The 23,627-nt window shown below is 42.9% G+C and overlaps 1 protein-coding gene across 2 annotated transcripts in view; it reads right to left on the reverse strand.

Annotated features, from left to right (window-relative positions):
* The window catches only part of LOC141016699 (RNA-binding protein Nova-1-like), a 77,005-nt gene extending 69,825 nt beyond the window's left edge, over positions 1-7,180 (reverse strand). The window contains exons 1-2 of one of the 2 annotated variants that reach the window (XM_073491221.1): positions 6,354-7,180; positions 3,150-3,218 (exon numbers count right to left, since the gene is read on the reverse strand). In XM_073491221.1, coding sequence (XP_073347322.1) covers positions 3,150-3,218; positions 6,354-6,510 — 226 coding nt within the window. In that variant the 5' untranslated portion in view covers positions 6,511-7,180. The remainder of the gene's footprint in view (positions 1-3,149; positions 3,219-6,353) is intronic. The other variant, XM_073491228.1, reaches the window with a different exon arrangement.
* Between the last annotated feature and the right edge of the window lie 16,447 nt (positions 7,181-23,627).

Consider the following 23,627-nt stretch of genomic DNA (forward strand, 5'->3'; position numbering starts at 1 on the left):
ATGGTCTGAAGTAGAGCATGATTAGTATGGATGAGGAGGAGAGGAACACGGAGAGAATGGGAGAGGAAGAGAGGGAGCAGCCGAGAAGCGCTCAGGCTCGCCAGCGAGCAAAAACAGGCGTGTCGCAGACGAGAACGCCGTGTTCTACGAGATACTGAGGAGGAAGACGAATAATCACTTTGCTTTTCATTCAAAAAACTGCATCACATTCTGATACGAAAAGTGTGAAAAATACAACTTTCCTATATTTTGTAAGAAAAGGTCTCAACAGTTCCAATAAGTTATAATTTCCTCTAAAGATTCGACTTATTTCAATGCATTCTGGCTCAACCTGCTGCGGTCATAATGACCGAACCCCCTCTTTCTTCCTGCTGTCTATCTGTGAGTGTTCGAAGCCAAATGTGGGGCTTCTTCCTCCTCAGCCCGGAACAGCCGATCAATACGAGGAAGGCAGCTTTCCTTTGTATGGACGACCCAAAAAAAGATGCTCCGCTCAGCTCCAGCCACAGAAAACACTCGGATCAATAACATCAAAGGGCCTGTCTCATCCCGCCGAGGCTCAATACACAGCATGCACGTGTGTGTGTGTGTGTGTGTGTGTGTGCATATGTTGATTATGTGCATGCATGCTGTGTCCATCTGCAGTGCAATACATCATTAACACACCTCTTCGTCTCTCATTAAACTTCATCTCTGAAAACACAACGACACAACGCACACACAGAAATCTTCTGGCCTGTCCCCTAATGTCACTTGGCAAGGGCATTTCAACCCTCCTCCTCCTCCTCCTCCTCCTCCTCCTCCTCCTCCTGCTCCTCCTCCTCCTCCTCCTCCTTCCCAACATCAGCTTGCCAGTCCATCCATTTACTAAATGAATGTATTACATCTTACAGACAGGAGAGGAGAGAGGAGAGAAGAGGAAAGAAAAGAAATGCCGATCATATAAAGTGAGGACAGGACTGTGCGTCCAGGTCAGAAAACTTTTCCCGATGCTTAAACCTGTAGGCGTCTCCGCTCGCATGTTCATTTTCTGACCACCTACATGAAAATCGAAAAAGAGAAAAAAAAAACCCCCTCCAATTTATTTTGTTTTGTGCTTACATAAGACTTCCTAATGCCTTATACAAGCAGTTATTTTCCCTGAAAGCTGCATTTGTTTTGAATGGACTGAATCTGAGTCATTTCTATTAGTCTGAGAGGCTGCTGGAGGATCAGTGTTGGTTATGTGAAGCACCCTCGACACATTTTAGAGTTCTGGCTTCGTGCGGTCCGGATGCTGCCGGGAAGAGACAAAAAACGTGACATCAAGGTAGCGACTTCTGATCACTTTGAAGCTTAGAAAACGTGTGCTTTAACTTTTCAACCTGAAGACTGTAACTCTATTTAAACAACTGATGCATCTCTGCTCTGAAGCCACTACGGTCGTCTCTCTTGTCAACGTATCGTTCTTGGCAAACAAAGTGATTTAGTAACATATTTAAGGTTATTTGAGGAGATTTAATATCTTATTTCCAACTAATGCTCTGTGACCTCAGACATCCTCTTATCTCGAATCATGTTGACCACTCGATACTATAAAAGCATGTAACGCAGCAGCAGCAGTGAAGACGGCTGCATTCCATTCAGATTTCCACTTTTGCTGTCAAACATGCCGATGAGTGTTTTCTGCTATCTGCGTTATTGTTTTTGTTGAGTTTGACTGAGATATTTTCCTTCTATCTCATAATCATTAGCTGTCACATGTGACTGGCGCTCCCCTGCTCCAAAATGCAGTGTCATTAAAAATGTAAAAAACTAATATGCATAGTAAAAATACTGAACCCTGATTGGCCGACAGCAGCAAACCCTTATAAAAAAATTAAAATAGATACTGGGAGGCTTTTACTCATTTAGCCAATCGTGCTCAAACTGACTTTGAAAATGATCTAAGTTCAAACTTGTGGAACTAAATCAAATATTAACAATGACCTCATTAAGCGGCTCTGATCGTATATGTACATGATTAGAGGCGAATCTGAATTCCTTTAATGTGGAGGGAGAAGCCTGCTGGGTTGGGGGTGAGGGGCAGCGATAAGAATGGGTTTGGGTCGGTGGATTAGACGGGTGGAGCGGGTGGAGGGGCTGTGAACAGCAGCTACTCATTGAGCTTCTCTTCTTTAAGACCTTCAGCTTTTTATAAGAGGTGGCTGTGATTTACGACCCTCAGGGCTACAGCGGTCCCGCATCGGCCCGTTCCTACTGTCTGACAGCTGACCGGCTCCTTCTCTCTAATGTTGCTTCTCATTTTTCCCTGTCTCTCTCTCTCTCTCTCACACACACACACACACACACACACACACACAAGCCAGTCTGAAACTCTGCGTAAAAATCCAAGTCCAGATTCTCTTTGAATTAAACGTCTGCTCTCGTTTCTCATTCACACACATCTGAGTGAAATTAATACAAAACACTTTACATTTTGATATATTTCAACGCTGCAGCTGTTGGGTAAGAAAAAAACATGACTGAAAAATTATAATTATCATTATCATTATTATTATTATTATGATAATTTGAGGAGAAATATCTCTGATTTAAAAGCTCTTCTTTCTTTGGGAGCTCTACACATTAAGGGTCAATATACCTGTGAGAAAGGAAAAAACAGTCATGTGATTTTTACTCAACAGCAGCAGCAGGATGTATACTGTCGCCACCATACATCACACAGGATCAGTACATGAACATTTCAACAGTACTTCAGCAGTCATAAACCCAAAACGCTTTGATGATATGTCTAGCATGAGGTCAAAGGTCATCAGGACTCATCTGTGCAGTAATGTTGGGTATCATGACAAAAGAAACACTGGATTTGTATAAAAAAGCATGAAAATGGATGTTATGGAATTGATAACATACAATATAAACAATATCAGCATGCATTATCCTGGATCGTGAGTAGAATATGAAGGTGTTACATGTTACTTTAAATCCTATTTAAATGTCAGGCCCTGCAGCAGACAGTCCTCGTTCAAATGCCCCTAAAATTTAGATTTCACTGTGCAGATTTGGCCTGAGAGAACACAATGCTGCTGAATCAGTCCTGCATTGAAGAAGGGTAACAGTAAAGATTAAAAAAACAGGTAGAAGATCAAAATCAAAGTCTCTCTTACCATGAGTCTCAGTTTCTTGGTGAGGGAATACAATGCCTTCAGTTTCAAAAAGGGGCTGCAGGAAGGCCACTACAGAGAGAGGAAGCACAGGGGTGGGGAGTGTGTGGCGTAAACTAATCATTCAGAGAAACAAAGAAGCACTTTTACTTCTATAACTTTAAAACTGCAGCCTGACTGCATCTCAAAAATAGAAATAACAAAAACAGAATCTCAGAGAAAATCAATTTGGGTCAAATGTTTTCTTCTGCATCAAAGGGCCAGAAATATAAACACTTTCTGCTTCGTATCATGAGTCAAATAAAAGAATCATTTAGGCTCATCTCATCTGGATCTGCTGTTAACTCAAGCTGCAAATATCGGTCACAATAGAGATCGGCAAGACCAAATTCTTCCACCATGTAACTGGAACAAAAGGATTTTTTTAGAAAACAGAACTGAATTAATTGTCAGTGCACAATTTTTTACAAGAGACCTGCAACCAAGCTCTGATTCCTCTGTCATGTTTATCTCAGGGGGCCGTGGTGAAGTGTGTGTGAGAGCGACTGGTTCATATTCAACCAAATGTCACCCGATCATCAGCCTGGTGCTGCCGGCTGAGGGAGCGTTGACCTGGCTACACGGCGGCCGTCCTCCCTGCCTGAGTAAAAGCCTGCTCGGCCGTGCTCATCATCATCATCATCATCATCTCAACCTTTTCATTTGTCTGAATGGACGAGCTGTCCGACTGTTATGCAGGCAGGAGGATGGTCCCCCGAGGGGCAGCCTTGGGGTTTTTACATACAGCATGGAGTGCTCCGAGTGCTGCATCGATCTGCACTTAAACAACGCTCACTAACCTGCAGCTCACCCCTCCCTCAGCCGGACACTCTCTCTGTCTAATTATGACTCCAGAGGACAGCTGTCGTGTCTCCTGACGGGAGCCGAGGAAACTGTTAAAAATGACTCTCCTCTACTGTCACCAAAAACGTCTATGAAAAGATAAAAACCAATTGATCCTCAGGACTCTCTACGGGTCACGCTAAGGACTCGTTTTTAAACTGTGCCACCTGTCACTGTGCACTTAAAGGGAGAGTCCTCTCAAACTCTACTGATCTATTAAGATTTGCTTTATTACTGTAAGCATCACACCTACAGCACTAACTCACTAAATTAGTAGACCGTCTAAAATTTAAAGCTTTTTTGGGGAAGTCTGGTGGCAAATCAGGCCGATAACGACCCCTCAGTAGTGCAGGGCTGCAGCGGTGTACCGGTGTCAGAGTATACCGAGGTATTAAAATTGACGGTTATTGTACATTTACTTATTTACAGTATTGAATTCTACCATATTAGTGTCATTAAAAATATATATTTATATTCAAGTTTGTATCAAGTTTCAGAATATTTTGTGAAATTGTAATAAAGCGTTTGTTCGTCCAATGAGACCCTCTGCTTTCACTCCTTTAGGGGTCACTGTAACTAATAATAATTATAATAATAATAATAATAATAATAATAATAATAATAATAATAATAATAATAATAACAGTGTAATACTGTATACTGCGATACAGTGATCATTTCTGAGATGGTTATCATACCGTGAAAATATCGTACCGCTGCAGCTCTACAGTAACGTGACCACCTCTGATATGATGGAGGGTCCTCGATCAAACCAGCGATGGAATCACATTTTCTTTGCATATTTTATTTATTAATTGTCTTTATAAAATTAATTGCAGATTTTTATTTATAATTCAGTCATTGGTCATTTTACTTTAAGGACACACTAACACTGAACATCTCATTAGAGTCTAAACTGTTTTAGAGACATTTCTGTCGACAACAAACATATTTTGTGCAAATCTGAATGTTTTTTTTTTTCGTTTTTACATGAAAACATTCAAATTTACACATATTCAGCATTATATAACAGATGCATGCAACTTCATTTAAATAACATTACTAACATGAGTCTAATCTTAGCACTAAAGGTGCAGTTCACCTAAAAATGTAGTTGTGTTTTGTTTCCAAACCTTGATGACCATGTCCCAAATGTGACTTCTATCAGAACATCTCTGCCTCTTTGTACTGGAGATTGTTCTCAGACTGTTTGTCTTCTAACAATATTATTATATGACAGTCAAAGTGACAGTCAGGTTTAACAGTCTGCACTAAAAGTTTAACATCTACAAATTCCTAATAAACATTTCTTAGTGAGTCTTTGACTCTGTCACCATCTCTTCACCTCGTTGTTGTGTAAACAACACATTTAAAACATTTAGTGCAGTGTATGTCCAAATGTCCATGATGGGGTGCATGGCCAGGATAGGCTACTGATGGTTGTAATGCCGGATGATGGGAATGCTTGGCGCATGACAGCATGTAAACAAAAACCAAATATGGTGATCGCCATGGTGACATATCCATATTTCATCCAACCAGAGAATAATGAAGAGACATGATTGGACAATTTAGAGGAAAATATCTCTCCCTCCTTTGCTGTAGGTTATTAAAATCAGGAGAGCAAAGCATGATAAAAATATACAGGCACTGACATGCTGCAATAACACAGAGACACTGTCGCATTCTGAGCTGCTCTGGATTCCCCTTGTTCTCCCTCTCTGGCTCGCCACGGGCCTGCTGTTAATATGAGTCCGCTTGTTTATCCGCTTGTGTAATTGTACACAAAGCGGCGATGGTGGCTGATGTGTGAGATTATCACAAGGTCATCCGTCGACGGGATGAGAGCCTGCGATCACGCACCAGCCTGATCTGGCTTTCACTTGTTTACATCCTTATTCTGGCTCCAGCATGGCCGCTGAGGCTGCGCGTAAATCTTAAGACGCAATAAAAACACCCAATTCATCTCATACAGGCTAAAAACAGGCAGGATGTTCGCCAGGGGAACCGGCGGCTTCCCTCCAAATCCCCCCTCAGTCCCTCTCATTGTTTCCTTTCCATCAGAAGCGGCGGCCCATGATTGTTTTAATGCTGATGGAAAATGACTGTCGCTCTTTAGAAAGCGGCTAAAAAAAAAATCGTGCCTTCTATATTTTTATCACTGCGTAACTGGAGCACAGATCTGTGGATCTGGGGCTGTAGCATGCCGCTGTGTACGTCAAGAATCAGATCAACCTGCTCTCCTTTCTCTCTGCCTGCCTTCCGGACGAAGCAACATTCACCGAAACCCGAACAAGCTCCCCGCATCCCCATCGCTGCTCTTACCTCCCGTGTTTGTGCGTTTGGTGCTGCTGGCCTCCGTCGGAGTCTCCAGGGGTCTTTTACGTGAGTCCGGGGGATCGGACTCCATGTGTGGTTGTTGATTGTGATGGTGAGGATTTGAGAAAATCCCGTTTTGCTGTACTGCTCCGCCGGCCATCATTTTTGAGCTTGCTGTTGGATGCTTGGGCTGCGTTTGCGTTTAAATCCCCCCTTTTCCCGATTTTTTTTTTACGCAGCGCAGCCGTGAAGATGAGTCCTTGGTTGAAGGCGAAAGCGATTTAGGAATTGGAAAATACGCCTGTTTCTTACGGACGGGGAAGGTTAGCTGCGCGTTTCTCCGTGGTGCGCCGTGCGTACAGAGATGCTGCGCAGGGACAGAAAGAAAGAAACGCTGGAGCGGCGGATGATCGGCTCAGAGAGGAGGGAAAGATCCGAGACCTCTGCAGATGGAGAACGATCTAGGCTACTAAAAACGTGCAAATGGAGCGTCAATCTTCCATCAACCTTCTGATATGCGGGCTACGATATGTGTGTCATTCCGCTGCAACCGGATAAAAGAGCGTACTCATGTCAGGCGGTGCAGGATGGTGGCGCTCCTCTGCAACAGCCAGCGGGCAATAAATAAAACAAAACAAAAAAAGCACAGCCGAAAGACAAAGAGGCGAAATCAACCGAAGGAGGAAGAAAGAAAAGGAAAGGTCGGTGAAGCAATAATAATAATAATAATAATACAAAAAGAATCCGATGCGTTACTGGTGGGCTATGAGAATTTCTTTCTTCTTATCCTGTCCTGGCTCCGATCGTGAAGACACCCAGGGGTGACGGGGTGTGTGAGGAGGGTCCAGAGACACGGAGCTGGAGCAACACGCAGAGAAAGAGACGTTTTTTCCTGCTCGTCCTCTCGGTGAAGATGCTGCAGTCTTGCGTTCAGAGCATCCCTTCTCTGACTGGCTGCTCGAGGGAGCGCAGGGGAGCGGCTGACGTCACAGGGCCCCGCGATGCCTCCAGTGGCATCCCGTAAATTTGAGACTCCCACACTTTAGTGTCAAAATGTCCGTGTTTATGTGCGTTTTTGTGAGGGAATAAAGCACAAGTCACTAAAAGAAGTCACCTGGAGGACTTTATTGTTTGGTTTGAGCAGGTTTCTGCTTGTTTATAAGACCTGAAGAGGCTGTAGTGAAGTAGAAAGTAGAAAAAAGCATGACATTAGACTTCAGCTGTCTTTATCTCTCAGCCCCAAGACTCAAAAGAGTCAAATGAAAGTACGCAACAGTAAAACAGATCTCCATCAAATGAAACGTTCAGTTCAATCATAAAACCCGGGTCTTGCCATGCTGTAGCCGCTTTACCAGCTCTCTATTTCTTATCTCCGACGTCACGTTAAGGCCTCACGAGAGAGAAAGCGAGAAAATGAGAAGCAGAGAGACGCCTCCGCCGAGACGCGATTGGCCGAGGCTGCATTTCTCCGGCAAAACGAGCAGGACGCAGATATATTCGCCCGGCGGAGTCACATGACGGAGAGGAAAAGGATGCGGCGGCGGGTTTTTACTCCGTTACAGCCGCGGCAAATGCAATTACGGTTGAACGGGGAGCCTGAAGGTCCCGCTGCGGCTGTCTGAAGGTCTGTAGCCGCTGCCTGTCTGCAGGCCGAGGGAGCCTCGCACACACCTGGAGATGTGCAGGAGGAGAGCTCGTCCTCAGCTCTCTGGATCCAGTTCAAATATCAGAAACCAGCAAGTGAATCAAACTGGTGGGAGTTTGAGATGAGTGTTTTTATTGAGGCACAAATTAGCAGCATAAAAAAATAAAAATAAATAAAATCTTACACATTTTTTTTTGTTTGTATTAGTGGCTGTTGCCTCATTTTTATCCCCACTATCTCGCATCTGACAGATTTTTGTTTCCAAAGCACCTGAACCGAACCTGCTGACCCCTCAGGCCAGACTGCGGGCCTGTCAGCCTCTACCTGCACCACACAACAACACATCTGACAGGTTTGGTAGTTTTTGCATGGTCATAACACAGTTCGGACACCGAAAACATCCTCACAATCCAGGAAGCATGACACCTGCGCACCGGCCCGTCTCACCTGTCCCCTCAGCTGCTGTGTGACCCACCTGTGTGTGCTGCGCCTGACATCTCTGCGTCGCTCCGCCTGGATCTGAAGAGGGATCCTCCAGCACTGTGAGCTGTCTGAGAGAGCTATACCCGCCTCAGTCTTTCTCTCTCTCTCACACGCACACACACTCACACATTTGGCATATTCTCACACACACTCCGAAAGACACGCAAATACCTTCGACTCCCTCTCTCCTCCTCTGTCCAGTGCCGTACAGATGCGGTGCGCCCTCAATGCCCGCCGTAGATTGTAGTCAAGGTGACATTGTGCTTCCTGTGCACACACACACACACACACGCACACACACGCACACACACCGTCGCACAGAGCAGCTCTCTCACACTATTTCACATCGCCATGAGAAACGCACCGGTGAGCCAGTCTCCTGCTCTGGAAATACGTGGCAAATCCGAGGCAGATGGATCCCAAAGCTGCAGTATGAAACAGATTCTGCACCACAAATAGCAGGCGGGCGCTCAGAGGGACAAAAGGCCTGGACGCCGGCTACTAATTGTATGAGCTACTCTGCATAGTGTGTGGAGTGTAGCACAGTTGCAGCTGGACACATGCATTGATACATTTGGAGCAGAGACGAGATGTGTTGGAAGCAGAACTGTGAGGGTCCAACACTGCCAGAGCGTCCACGCTGCTGCTGCTGCTGCTGCTGCAGCATATGGAAAAAGTGAAGTAACCCCATAAGCAGTAAAGCACACAGACTTGCAGCATTCTTGAGTTTTTATTAGGCTGGAGCTATGAGCAGATGTTAGTGAGATGGTTTTCAGAGCTTTGGTTCTGCAAAGTCCTGTTTGGTTTTGGACGGTGACCCCCAAACACTTAAAACGCAGCTCTCAAGAGTTGCCACGAGTTATCCTGAACACCACAGGAAGCACCAAGGCTACTGTAGTAACTCATTTTTTCCCCACTATGACATAATGTGAAAGCAGAAGCTTCAGTCGAGCCAAAAAGCAAATGTTATTCCACATGAGTTTTACTCTCATTGAATCAGTTAGGAAGAGGAGGTTTTCCAGCGATGGATTTTTCTTTTTGGAACCAAACTCTGGAATTCCCTGTCACTTGACAAAAATGTTTGGTAGTGACTCAAAGACAGAAGGAAGAAGAGCCGTGATACGAGCCAGCTGCAGGTCAGATCTCAGACCTGTGATAGTCAAAGGTTGTCACATTTGACCTGGTGCACGAACATTTAAGCAAGCATTTTAACCATCTGACCATCAGCAGCTCTGTGCTTAAAAATATCATTCATTCAGACTGATATACCCTCCAATAATTCAAACAAAGGCTGTCTGAAGTCTGCAGAAATGAGAACAAGGTCATCCTCAGCAGGTGTGCCCTGCTCACACCTGTTTTCCCTGCAGACTTCAGTACTGTACGTACACAGTATGCTCTTACACTGGGTCAAGGCTGACTGCAGCTAAATGGATATTCAGGATGTAAAAAATCAGCTGTGTGCTTCACAGATGTTGGGCCTCTGCTGCCCCCTGCTGCTAGAAGAGCAGCACATCGTCTGAGAATTGACTCTGGGTAAGGACTTCCAGTTAACTCAGTGGTGCAACTGTTTTTTATCTCGTGTTTTTGTCTGTTCATCCTTTTCATTCATACATGGATAAATACGACATCCTAACAGTTGATATTGGCTCATCACAGATATTTTGGCTCTTCATGGACAGTATGTTTACATATCCATAAAATATTGCAGTATATTAATGTTCATAGGCTGTTTGTTTGTCTATTTTACAGAATCAGAAACAGCAGATTTAACATTTTTTTGTAATTTCATATATTCTTAAAGGTCAAATATTCATCATGGTCCTTAGAAGTTTCTTACACAGTTCGTACATGAAACAATGAGGTCCACGCCCCGTGCTGAGCAACCAGGTCACGACCTCTGGAAAGAGACATTGCTGCCCTCAAATACGCTTTTTTGGCACCATGAGCACAACAAGCTGCGTGCCATCCTGCTCCATCACATTCGAGAAAAGACATCTCCACATCCAGCCACATCAGAACAATCCAGATGGACAGACAACACTACGGGTAAGAAGACGAACATGCACCCCTGATCCTGGGGTCAGCTGTCCCCATAAACTAAATTGAAGACTTTCTCGAGAACATTTCACCTTATGTGTCCCCTCCCACTTCTGTATGAATGTCCTCCAGCCTGGCACCGGTTCAGTTCTGTCCCTGGAATCAATAGAAACGTCGATGCAGAGGAGGAGGCCGGACCACTCTGTGAGATTAGAAGGAGACAGATGTGATTTCTGTTGTCCCTGACCTCACTCATGCCAACACACTTAGATTTATGACTGAAACCAACACGACCTGACTGCAATAGAGTGACCGGGACTACAACTGCGTTATTTATAATGACTTCATTACTATTCCAGTCTGCACAAATGTATTTTTAGAAACTACAGTACCAACGCAGTGTGCCAGCTGTCTTTACAGGAAAGTCTTGAGTATTTACTACAGCTGTTTCCCCAAGGAGGAGAGTTACTTCTGATCCATCGTCCAAATGATTCACTGTTGAAAAGAGGTGGTCAGAATTCAAAGGGAGCTCCAAAACTACAGGGGCCAGTATAACCGCTAACTGCTGCTAACTTTACTCGTTGCTGTAGCAATTAGCTGCTGTCAGGCATTCACTGTGGGAAACTGGGCCCAGTCAACCGGCCTCCCAGTGAACACGGCTTGACTCAAGACTGGAACTGAACACACCCTCAGAGACTGACAGGTGACAGTTTGCAGACAGGGGATACGGTACAGAGGTGATTTACAGCGGCTCTGACCAGGACTATGACTCTGGAGACGAGAAGACTCGACAGGCGGGAAGAGGAGAGGTGTGAAGATGCAGAGCAGAGAGCGAGTCGGGCCTCAGCAGCGGGAGAAAATGTTTGGTGAAAGACAGAAACTTTAATTCAGATGGTGTATTTTGGTGTATGGTTGTATTTTTCTGTTTAATAAGGAAAATAGTTGTAAAAAATCTCCTTTCTAGTCATTTTCATTTTGTTAAGTTAATAGACTAACTAGTGAACCCTCTGCTGGCATACATTTCCCAGCTGATACTACAGAGAGATGTCAGACTTTGTACATCTTGCTGGCATTACTAGACAGGGGCTAGCTGGTTAGCATGCTAACTTCAGTAGACATCTCTGCGACACAGTGCAGACTTCTTTGACATCATGTCAACACTTGTTTCTTCACACTCTATTGACATTAGTTCATTAATTCATTAGTTCATTGAATGCTACAACTCTAAGCCATATCTTACATATTCCCCCTTTAAGGGTCATTTCACCCAATTTATAAAAATGTAATTAATGAATTAGTTAATGAAAAACTCTCTCACCTGTAGTAGAATCTATCCATACAAATAATTTTGGGTTTTCAGGTTTTTTGATCCACATCAATGAAATTTCCATTGCTGACAGCGATACAATGGAGGTGAGTGCTGAAAAATAAAAACAGAAGCATTTCTTTTCACAAACAGTGTCTTTGTAACTCTGGTTTGTACACAAAACACTGCACTCTGCAAAGACAAATGGCTGTTGAAATTTGCATGTAAGTGCATGCATTATGGTAATTGTGGACAGATGGCGGGGGGCAGTCTGGGTGAAAAACCCATCATTCCACCACCTCTGGTGAAGGTTTATGAGGTTTTGCATAAATCCAAACTGTTCTCTGCACGCTGTCTTTAAAATGCTGCCGTTTGTGTGTCTGCACATACACACGCTTTGTGTCTCGCTACCATTTTGCGATAATTCCTGGGATTCCTCAGATCTACACATTGAACCTTGATCTTTAAAACTGTTTTAATGATCTTGAAGCTTGCTGTTGCAGGCCTTTTTTGTCACTCTGGTCTAAAGAATAATTGCAGTGTTTAAGTGCGAGTGTGTTACAGAGAGAGACAGTGGGAGAGAGAGATAATGGGGTTGTAAAAAGAGAGAGGAAGAAGGATAAATCATGTCTGCTTCTAAATCATTTGGGCTTTCGTCCCCTAAATATGAATCTCTTTGTCTTTGTAACTAACTAATGTGAGTGAACACGCACAGGAAAGTGAACTGTGAAGGATTCAGGTGGTTTCACTTGATTAATTAAGTGGAGAAGCAGGTAAAACAGACATTATTCCACAGTGAAACTGGAAAGAACAGGACATATTTCCAGCCTCCCTCCTGAGAGCAGTTGATGAAGAGGGGGAGCTCATGTGTCTGGCCAGCAGCCATCACAGTCATTGTTCTGCTGCAGCAGACTGATGTGCACAGACTGACACGCATCTGGTCAAGAGTGCCTCTCTGTGTTTGTGATATTATTCCCTTTGTTCAGCGGCACTAAAAATGAGGCCTGTGGTGATATTAGAGCCGCTTTCAGGATCAACTTTTAAATTGATGCTTCATATTTTCATCACAAATCTCTCAGCAGACACAGCTGTGCAGCATCTTTGAAATCCATTAGGAGATTGGCAGCGGACAGAAACATACAGTCAATGTCTCTGTACGAATTTAAAAAAGGAGGTACCTGAGAGAGACACATGTCAGCCAGCTACACTAAATAAAGAGTGAGTTTTGCGTCAGCAGTCAGCAGGATCAGTTTACACAGAAGGCTAACTACTGCCAGTAAATACAGCCGCAAAACTAACTACTGTCTACTTGCTACCAGCTGAGCTGCACACACACAGTGTTCAAACTATAAAGATCAGGTCATCGAGTTTCAGGCTAATGAGGTCTCATCATCTCAACACAAAACACATTACAGAAAGTCTCACTAATGATAGGGTTTTTTTGAAGTCTTCTAAGTTTGGGTTGCATTTTTTTTTATTTTTTTTTTACCTTTTTCTAAAATCATTAACATCAGCCCCCCTGGTCTCAGTAACTGTGCTGCTGGGCCCGAGAGGAGAAAAAAATATAGTCATATGTGAGTCTCTACTTACAGTTTACCAATCCATGCCCACCAACACCGCTCGTACAGATCTTCTGTGTATTTTTAAGTGGGTCACATCCGCTGAGCGGCTGACCCTCCTCTGGTTTCACTGTTTGTTGATGTTACTGATTGTGTTCAATCTGTCTGTATTACTATTTAATACAATGACCTAGGACTATTTATTTTGCCCATAATAATCCATATTATATAGCATTGATGTCTCTGCTGTACTCCAGTCTATTATATATTGTATTCTTTCATGGTATGTTCATGTTTCAATGCATCCATCTTTTGTTAGAGTTTCCTTGTGTTGACAGTAATTCTGTTGCTGATGTACCACATCAACCATCACCTAAAGTATTTCCTCTCTACCCAACTGAATCCAAACTGTATGAACATAAAGTTAAATGATGAGTTAATATGAACTGGTTATTGTGCTCTACACACCGCATACACTGGATGGTGCTCTTGTACAAGTTTCACTGCATCAGCTATCCACACTGTGTCTACAGTTCCTGATATATGAACCAAGAAATGTCCCAACTTATACAGATGGTGGTGGATTATTATTTATTATTAGTCGGTTCCTCTAGATATTCACTTAAAGTGTAGACTTAACTTGTTTTAGTGTTGACTTTCAACAGAACAAATCCCATGTCCCACTTAAATTCCATTCATTGTCTTGTTCTGATACAGCGGCTGATATATGTGAGAGCTTCAGTGCTTCAGACAGATCGTATAGGATCAGGATGACTCATAATATTAATGAGAAAATATCTTTATCAACTCTAAAGGCATTGCTTTACCACCGTATAACAAGTCATTGTGCTTCAGAATGTAAGATGTGTTCATGAGCACATCACTGTTTCAGGAAAGTCATTTTTGTTTTTAGGGGTTTGTTTTCAACAGTGTACATAATTATATGACAAACCAAACAATATCAGTATCAACATCTAAGCCGGATTAAACACCTTTTTGAAGTGTTGCATTGCATACATTGCATTTCAGCAAATGAGCTGTATCAGATTACAATCATCAGTCTGCTGTAAAGGCCAAACATAAATGTTGTTCATGTGCAGTAATAAAGCCTGTCGGCCATCTTGTGGGGGGGAAGGTAAACATGACGGTCACGTAGATGATATTCTTTTACCACACCAGTTTGTTTGTTCAGTCTGGGTACCGTGAGAAAGTCTTTTCTTACTGGTTCTTCACAGAGACGAATAAAAGACACACATTCGTCCTATAGGGAGCTGAGAGTCGGCTCTTTTGGCATTTTCTGCATAACTAACATAACATTTAATCAGCATTAACTTGACTTCTACTGAGGTCAAATTAGTATCAGTGGTATGAGACAGCGTGGTATTATTATCATTTCTTAAATCACAGTTAATGAACTTTAAACTGGGACTTTAATGACACTATTGCAAAGCCCATTCGAAGCATGCTGTTCAGCACAGATGGTAATGTGATGGGTTTACAGAGCCAGTCTGAAGCCTCCTGAGATGCTCACAGGCTCATCAGGGCCGCACCGATAACACCAAACATGTTTGATATTTACGACTTCAAATGTGGATAGTTACATCCGTACTTTCTGAGCCGGACAATAAAATAAAAACAATAAGGGATCACGCATGAGCCCAGGTTCAGTCTGCAGAGACATGAAGCCAGAGCACTGAGGCCACACCCCCACTGCTGCACAGATCAGTGATGGCTGTTTATTCAAAATGTATTAATATTGAATGTTTCCTTTGTCCAGATTGCACCAAACTGGACACTGCACTTCCTTGGATCCTCAGAAACACACCTGCCAAGTATGAAGTAGATCAGATGGACGTTTCTCGAGATATGCAAACAACAGACAGACAGACAGACAGACAGACAGACAGAGATTCTTGACTTTTACAGTCAGATGTAAATTTTCCATCCAATTCTACGACAAGTTTAACGTAAATGGTCACATTTAAGGCAACGTTTTCTGTCAGGTTGAGTAAACGTACTTAAATTAACTTAATGTGTGATTTAACTTTAACTGAAATAGTTGAATTAATAAAATACTAAAAAGAAAGTGCAGAAAACTGACAGGACAGGCAGGCCTATACTGACAGAAACAAAAGATGACAGCGAATGTATTATGGGACGGAGCAAAAATATTTCTATGCGTGCAAGAGTCTTCACATCCAGAAACATGAGACTGTAAAGCATCGTGGGTCAAACATTATAATTATATCACTTACTAGAAATAAGCCTGGTTATTGGTTTAGTGATGAGATAATTCTGAATGGAAAATAAACCCAAACAGAATCAGTGATCAGAAATAGCCGAAGCCCCGGCTGAAGAGAAATAGGAGGAGAAATTGTGTTTGTAAACAGCGAGTGGGATGAGATTTTTGCCCCTCTCGCTCACAGATAATGGAGGCTGTTTGTTTTCTGAGCCGATGCTGTTTACGCTGCACGTTCTCCTCCGTGCCTACTGGTTTACTCTGTTCCAGGCTGAAGACATTCATGCTGAACCCTCTGCTCATAAACAAAGACTGCATAAAGCATCCTGAGGGGTTCCCTCCACCACTGCCTGAGAATATCATATGTTCAGCTCCCATGGGCAGAAAGTTTATTTTGACCACATCTGATTGTCTGGTAGGTTGAAAATAACCAGGATATGTCATTCCCCGCCTCTGTTAAGCCTTCACAAAATGGCCTTGGCGCACCCTGATTGGCTATGAGGAAAATGCCTCAAGCTGCTCTGGATCATTAATTAGGAGTCACCTGCACAACAGGTGACCTAAATCTACTGCAGTCAATCCAGAGGGATTTTTATTCAGGTGAAAAGAAAGAAAGTAATGATGCAAACAGAAGAAGAGACAGGCTGTGCACAGGACTGCATGCACCTGAACAGCAGAGTTACGACGTTTTCACTGTTGAAATCATATTTCATTAAATCCTTTAATCAGATTCTATTTTTAGCAGAGCTGTGACTCAGCAGTGTTGCAGAACAATAATGTGGGTGGATCCACTGACAAAGTGTTACTTGATGAGGTTCATTTGAACAGTGACACACCCAAACTCTCCTTTGGCTTGCGTGTGTGTGTGTGTGTGTGTGTGTGTGTGTGTGTGTGTGTGTGTGTGTGACTTGTTCCTCAGGTCGACCTATTTCAAATTATGCCTGTAAGTTTACGGACGTAGCCTAACCAGACTGCGACCATGTTTTTTTTTGTTACCATGACGACAAAGGTCACCTGACTTCTGATCTTGCCAAGTTTCTCTCCAAGTTTCAACCCAGTCCTTTTTTCACTGATCTAAACCAAAATCCCACTAAGTTAAAGTCTATAGAGGTAGAAATGCCTGACATAATCACTATTCTAATTTCTCTCTTATTCCACAGGGTCCAGTCCCAGTCTCATCCCAGGTTCAGTCCAAATTCAATCTGTCCTCAACTCTCCTACTCACAGTCCCAATATCTACCCAGTCCAGCTCACCTGCTTCCAGCCCCACTCTTAATCCCAGTTTAAATCCCTCTACCAGTCTCTTTCTCCTCTTCCCCTGTTTCTGAGTCTTATCATCGATCTGTATCAGTCTTAAGTCTCCAGTCTCAGCTCCATTTCCAGTCTCAGTCTCTAACACCAAGGATCCTCAGCTCTTGTCCCTGTCCCCATCTCTGATCTCAGCCCTGCTCTTCCTAAATTCACAGACCCTGCGCTGACACAGCTGGACTATCACTCTGTCACCACCACGGGGACTATCTGTTAACAGGAAGTGGGCTGGCTCTGCGCTTCGGGGCTCGTTTTATTATTTCCTCTTCGGGCCCACCAATCAGAAGAGGATTTACAGCCGGGAACAGACCACCGGCTCAGCGGACTGTCGGGAAACATCTGCAGGGGTTAGCGAGGGTGTTGGACGCATTCTGAGTAAACCCAAGATAACTGAAGCTACCAGGTCACGACTGCTAATGGTCTGACAGAAGAGGGACACTTATACAACGCTGCTAAAAAATGACTGTTCATTAAGCTGTATAAATTCTTAAGTATTGTGTTGGTTTACTTTACATATCAACATGTTCATTTTATTGACACTTGGCCCTGTTGTGTATGTGTTGCCTCTGTGACGGATCACCGAGCTGACTCAAAAAAATAGCTGAGGGATTTTTGGTAAATCTGGTGAATAAACAGTTTATGTGAAGATAAGTCAGGCTGTGGCGACACAACGGATCTCTTATTTCTCTTAGAATAGTTTGTTTATTCTGCTAAATGAGGTGTGACAAAGAAATGATGTAACAAATTGAAGCATTAGTCCAAAGGGCAGAGCGGCTGGATGAAGGATGGGATAACCAGGAGCAGGCCACAGTGAATGAGAATGTGTTCTGGGTTTTAGGTTTTGTAAAGCCAATTCACTCACAGAAAGCCCATCAATGTCAAACCTCACAGTAAACCTCCTGGCTCGGCCAACTGTGCATTTCTCACAGCCAAGTAGGCTACAGCCTCCTCCCACCAGTGAACCAGATTAGACTGACTCGAGCTACAGGAGAGCTACAGTTGTATACAATGAGAGCAGCTTGAACGAGACTTTCAGTGAGTTTTAGCGGAAATGTGGCTAGAAATGTAGATTAATCGGCCGCTGTCATACTTGAGCAGCAGAGGTGACATAAATGAAATATTTTAATTGGACTTTCTTGCTCTTTATGTGTCACCTGGAGGCGTGTACCACCTGCACATGAGCCGGACTGTGGTGCATTCAAGTGCTTCAAAGTCCAGGGTGGTGTTACATTACTTCAGGTGTCTCTTGCTGTGGATAAATAAAGGTTTTAAATACACTTTAGGCTATTTATGAATGTTTAAACTATATCAATAAAAACGACTGGGCCTGTACATTATGTAGGTTTACTAAAAAACATTTCAAAATGAATATCTTTCTTTCTAATTGAGGTGGTCATGCTGGAGTAGCTTCTTAACATTCAGCTTTTCAGTATAGGCCTGCTTCAACTGTGAAGTGCCTTATTCAACCATGTGCTGCCTGGTCTCCGCCATTTAAAGACTATAGATCATGCAAAGTACATGTGGAGTCCACCTTTACAACACTAACAAGCCCATCTTGTTGCAAGCGTCCTCCTTTATAAGTCAGTTATTCCCAGTCTAACATTTAACAGAGACAGAGGTGGTATATTGAACCATCATGTGATGTTAAATATGTTTTCCAAGTCACAGGGTCTCGAGATAATCACATAACAATGTCACGAGGAACCAAATCACAAACACTGACAAACAATGAATTCATTCATTCTCACAGAAGGAAAGGTTCCTTTGTTTTATCTTCTCTTTCACCAGCGAAGGCACAATGAGAAACCCTCCGACGTGAAGTCCTCGCAGATGAAACCTTTGTATGATGATGATCTGAACTGGTTTGGTCTTTCCTTACACGGAGCAGGCAGAACTCACATTCAAAGAGGTTTGGTTTGTCTCCTTATTATAGTTTAAGTCGTGTATTTAATTATTTTAGAGTGAAAAAGCTTTTCAAAAGAATCTGTTCTGGATATTTAGACAATTTTAGTTAGAGGACTGTGTGATATCAAATATCTAATATCAAACTGGCTTGCAGGTATCTGTAAAAATCACTGCTTTGAATGAGTGAGCACACGGTTTAAACTGCAGGGTGTCATCGTCCTGTCATTTAACTTTCATTGTATGTGTGTTTTATGTGTGTTTCTAGGTTTTTGTGGTGTCTTTTGCTCTTTTTCCAGTGTTGTGTTACCCTCCTGTTACCTGAGTTCCTCCCCAGCCTGCTTTCCCACTCCACCTGCACCACATCTCCTTCATTAGCTCTTCCCTATTCCCAGTGTGTTTCAGCCTATCAGCCTCCTCCCTGTTTCTAGTTTTTTTCCATTCATTACCTCACTCCACCTGCACCTCATCCCCTCGTTAGTTTAGTTTGTATTTAAGTCCAGTCTTTAGTCCGGTCATCTGTTGTTTACTGTTCCTGCTGTTGTGTTTCCTGGATCCTGCCATGTTGGCCTGTTCCTGTTGTGTCTGCCTGGAGTGTATTTTTGAGACAGGAATCTATTTTTAATTTGCCATTTATACCTTTGTTACATTTGTTATGGTCTGAGTGGGTGGATTGAACGTGTGGAGGAGAGCATGCGAGCAGTACCTCTGCTTCGGATCCCAAGTTGGCAGCTTGAAGAAAAAGAAGCACCACCTGTCTTTTGACAACAATGCGATGACGATGGAGCAAAACCAACAGCTACATGATGAAGTATTTGCTGTGCCTCCTGAAACACATGGATATCTCCACTTTAACTCCTCTTCTAACCTCCACAAGCACATTGCAGTAAGTTGCCAGTACTGGAGGTGATGTGACGTTATCTAAAGCTATCTAAATTTTTCATGTGTAATGTTAATCAGTGATAATGACGTTAACTTATCATGTAGCTAGCGGTCTGTTGGGCTTTTAAATGTCCTGTGGAAAACATTTAGGCTAACGTATTGCCACGGTCAGGTACTCTGAGTCAGCTGACTTGTGAATCAGATCCAACTTGGATAAACAAACTACAAACGATATTTAAAAATTAATTGTGGTTTTCATGTAACTTCTTGTCACGAGCTAAGCTGACACAGAAAATACATCCGCTTGACTTTGTGTTGTTCTTCATCATCCAAAAACGTGTCAGCTGCTTTGTTCACTTACTCTCCTTCTCACCTCGCTTCAGTGTTATTTTAAGTGCCTTTCTGGCCTCACATGAGCTGAACATATTATCCCAATCCATCATAAAAAACAGTTTTGTGTCTTACAGTTTATACTTTCTATTCCTGGGCCCTAATTGATTTCTCCCTCTCAGGTTCATTGTTAAAGAGGCAGCGGAGGAGACGATGACGGAGGCTCGACGCCAGACGTGAGTCAGACTTTAGAACATTATGACTTCATGAAGCTAAAGCAGAAATAACCATTGTTTCTTTTCCTTTCCCCTCTTATCTAATCAAATAACATGACACACGATAACCTACACTGTTTCCACACGTTACCACAAATGCATATGATGCATGGACTCAAAGTTTGAAACAGGTGGACAAAACTTTTGTCTATGGACCTTCCCACGTTTTTGTTAGTCTTGTGTCCCAGATGGTTATCGACATAATGCATTCCTTAACCTCTAACCCTAATGTTGTTCATCCCAGTTATAACCTTCACCTTATATAAACCCTCACCTTGATCTAAGTTTAACATCAACCCCTAAACCAAGTCTAACCCTCAAAATTTGAAGAAGTGACACTTGACCAACTGTCCTCACTTGGTTCGCACAAAGAAACTCAAAGTCTTGGACCAGAAATAAAACTAACGCACACACACACACAGGACATGACACCACCTCCTGTGAATCTCTGAGACTGTAGCTGTAGTCTTGGTGACTCACCGCTCGATACTGTGAAGGAAGACTGTAATTCACAGAAGCAATTTCACCTCGACATGGACACGGCTGTGTTTATAGCTGCAATCAGCAAGATTATATTGAGGCTTTGGACTTTTCCATTAAAGCATCCACTCTTTAAAAAATATATCTGCCTTTTCTGCAGAGGCAGGACTATTTGTTGTGCCTATTGCCTCGGGGCTGTTGCCTCAGTGATACTCTCTTTGTCCTGTATTCCTGGCTTGTTAGCTTGGTTAGGTTCGTGCCATTAGCCGTCGTACTAACTTGCCTAGGTTGCTAGATCGAAGGTTGGTGTTTTCTGTCGAGACAGCGATACTGAAAACATGCATATATAGGGCCTATTCACACAGCCTACATCCAGTGAGTCACAGTAATCCACCTCTGTCACTGGAAGGTTCAGGGCTGTTGCACTTGTTGGCTGTTTCCTGCTCTCTGTTTTGGATCCTTGGTGAACTCCAGTCTCTCCTCAACAACCACATTAACTGTGTTTGACAGCTGAGACTTCTTTAGAGTCTCTCTTCGTAATGTAAGACATAGTTGTGTAGGAGTGGAACAGCTTGACCTTGGATAATTGTAAGAGCTAAGAGCATCTGCTTTATGTTGCTCTGGGTTAGTGTGTCAACATGTAAGATGCTCAGTAAACACACAGCTAAATTAATGATAAGACACATGTTAATGTATTTAGTGCAGTCGCCTGTAGAGTGCCACAATCATGCAAATGTCTCGACCTTAATAGTCGAGGAGCGCAGTCGGGGCTCAGAGCACATGAATTATTGATGGTCATTTGCAATTCTCTAACTCGCTATCAATCCAAAGCTCACAACCTACAGCCTCTGTGTGGTTCAGCCGCCATGAATTTGTATTTCAAATGAGCAGTGACTGAATAATGAGCTTGTGGATTATTTGAATAAATATGGTGGAGTTTATCGAGAGGCTTCTGAACCCCATCCATTACTCTCTCTATAGACATCCGTATGAACCCAATTATATTTGTTGTCCTTAGAAACCTGTGTGATCTTTACACAAACTGATGGTTCACGTGCTGTTTTATAGCTCAACAGTCTTTCATAAGCCCACGAAATACCATGAGCGCCTCTCTGAATGTGTGATAACATGTGAAAACATTCACGACTTGTCAATCAGGAATTAGTTCTTTTGTTCTCGACTCCTGCACAACTCACGATGCATGGTTTCCATCCAAGAGCAACGTGAGTCTATTTTTATTGTGCTGTACATTTGTCTGGGCTGTTCAGGGGCTGGTGACCTGCTTCCTCTGCCAGGATGGAAACACGACTGAATGACTTGCTAATTCGATTAGAACATGCGTCTTAAAAATGGATTCTGGGTCACATTGGTCACAGTTGTAGGAGGCATAAACAGCTCACCAGTGCTACACAGAGGTAACATTAGATTGAGATATTGTTAATTTTGTAGGAATGAAGGATTTATGTCACGCCTGAGAATGTTTGCGTGTGAGGCACATAAATCCTTTGGTAAGTCTTCTTGTTGTGTCATTTATCTTTTATTGCAAACCCAAACAGGTTACTATTATACTTCTAAAGTATAATAGACTTATATTAAAGGGGCTCTATGAAACAGTTTGTAGCAAGTCTCATTGACCTTCTCCGTCTCTCTCAGTTGCCTTTACAAGCCTGTGGATGAATTGTTTAAGTTGTTTTTCTGCTTGACTGTGGATTTTCTTTGTGAAGGACTCGAATTGGACTCTCCGTGTCCGTCCAAAGGATGTGACTTTGTGCACGTTCTTGGGTTCTTGGGTCTCAGCGCCTCTCTGCTCCACTAACAGAGCAACAGTAGCGAAACTAAACTATCAAACGTGTCCCACAGAGTCCCTTTTAACCCAAATTTGTGATTAAGTCTTGTGCAATTTCATTAAGCGTCTGTCGAGACAAACCAATGTTTACAGCTGCAACTGAATATTATTTTTGTGATTTTTATAAATCCCGCGATTGCTTCAGCTTGTTTTTGCTGCCCCCATGTGGCCAATAAAATCAGTGACTGTGGGTTGAATAGAAGCATATTTTGCTTTAACTGCTGTTTTGGATGAAAAATAAAAAATATTAAAAAAAATATATTAATCAACTAACCTGGATCCTGAGTTTCGCACATGACACAATTACCAGAACCAAATCTTCAACATTAATAACTAGTAACACTGATACATAAAGGAGCTTTTCAGCTGAATGCTGAGGGAGAAAGCGAAGCTCCTTTTAATAACTCTGTTGCGCTCAGGCCGGATATAAATCTGAATATCCAATGAAAATAACAGCACAATCATCTTTTATGTCCTGGAGGTGCTTCTGTGTCCTTACCTGGTAATAAATCACTCTAATAATCAGGTGAGCTTTTGGTAAAGACAGCATGGCCTCTGGTGGGCTGCTATATATAGACTTATAGCAGAGGTGACCAGCGAAGCATAGAGGACGGGAGACAATGTTCCCTCAGAGAGAGCCCATCATGTCCTTCCTCTCCTCTCAAGAACATAAAGTACTGCATTCTCCCCTTGTCTTCTCTCACACTCATGCACACGAATACACGTGCACAGTATACCTTTACATACACTCATTCCCGTGTGTTATACATGCTTTTTTTCTAGGTCTTCTTTCTTGTATACGCTGTCGTGTCTTGTGTAACCCCACCCACACGAGGACAGGTCGTAAATATAAGGCTGCACAGCGAGAACCTCTGATGTACAGCCTAACAATGGGACTGACACACACACACACACACACACACACACACACACACACACATTGTCAACGATAAATACACGAGCGCACAAAGTACGCTCACTGAAATGC

The sequence above is a fragment of the Pagrus major genome, chromosome 2, assembly GCF_040436345.1.
Source record: "Pagrus major chromosome 2, Pma_NU_1.0".
Taxonomy (NCBI): domain Eukaryota; kingdom Metazoa; phylum Chordata; class Actinopteri; order Spariformes; family Sparidae; genus Pagrus; species Pagrus major.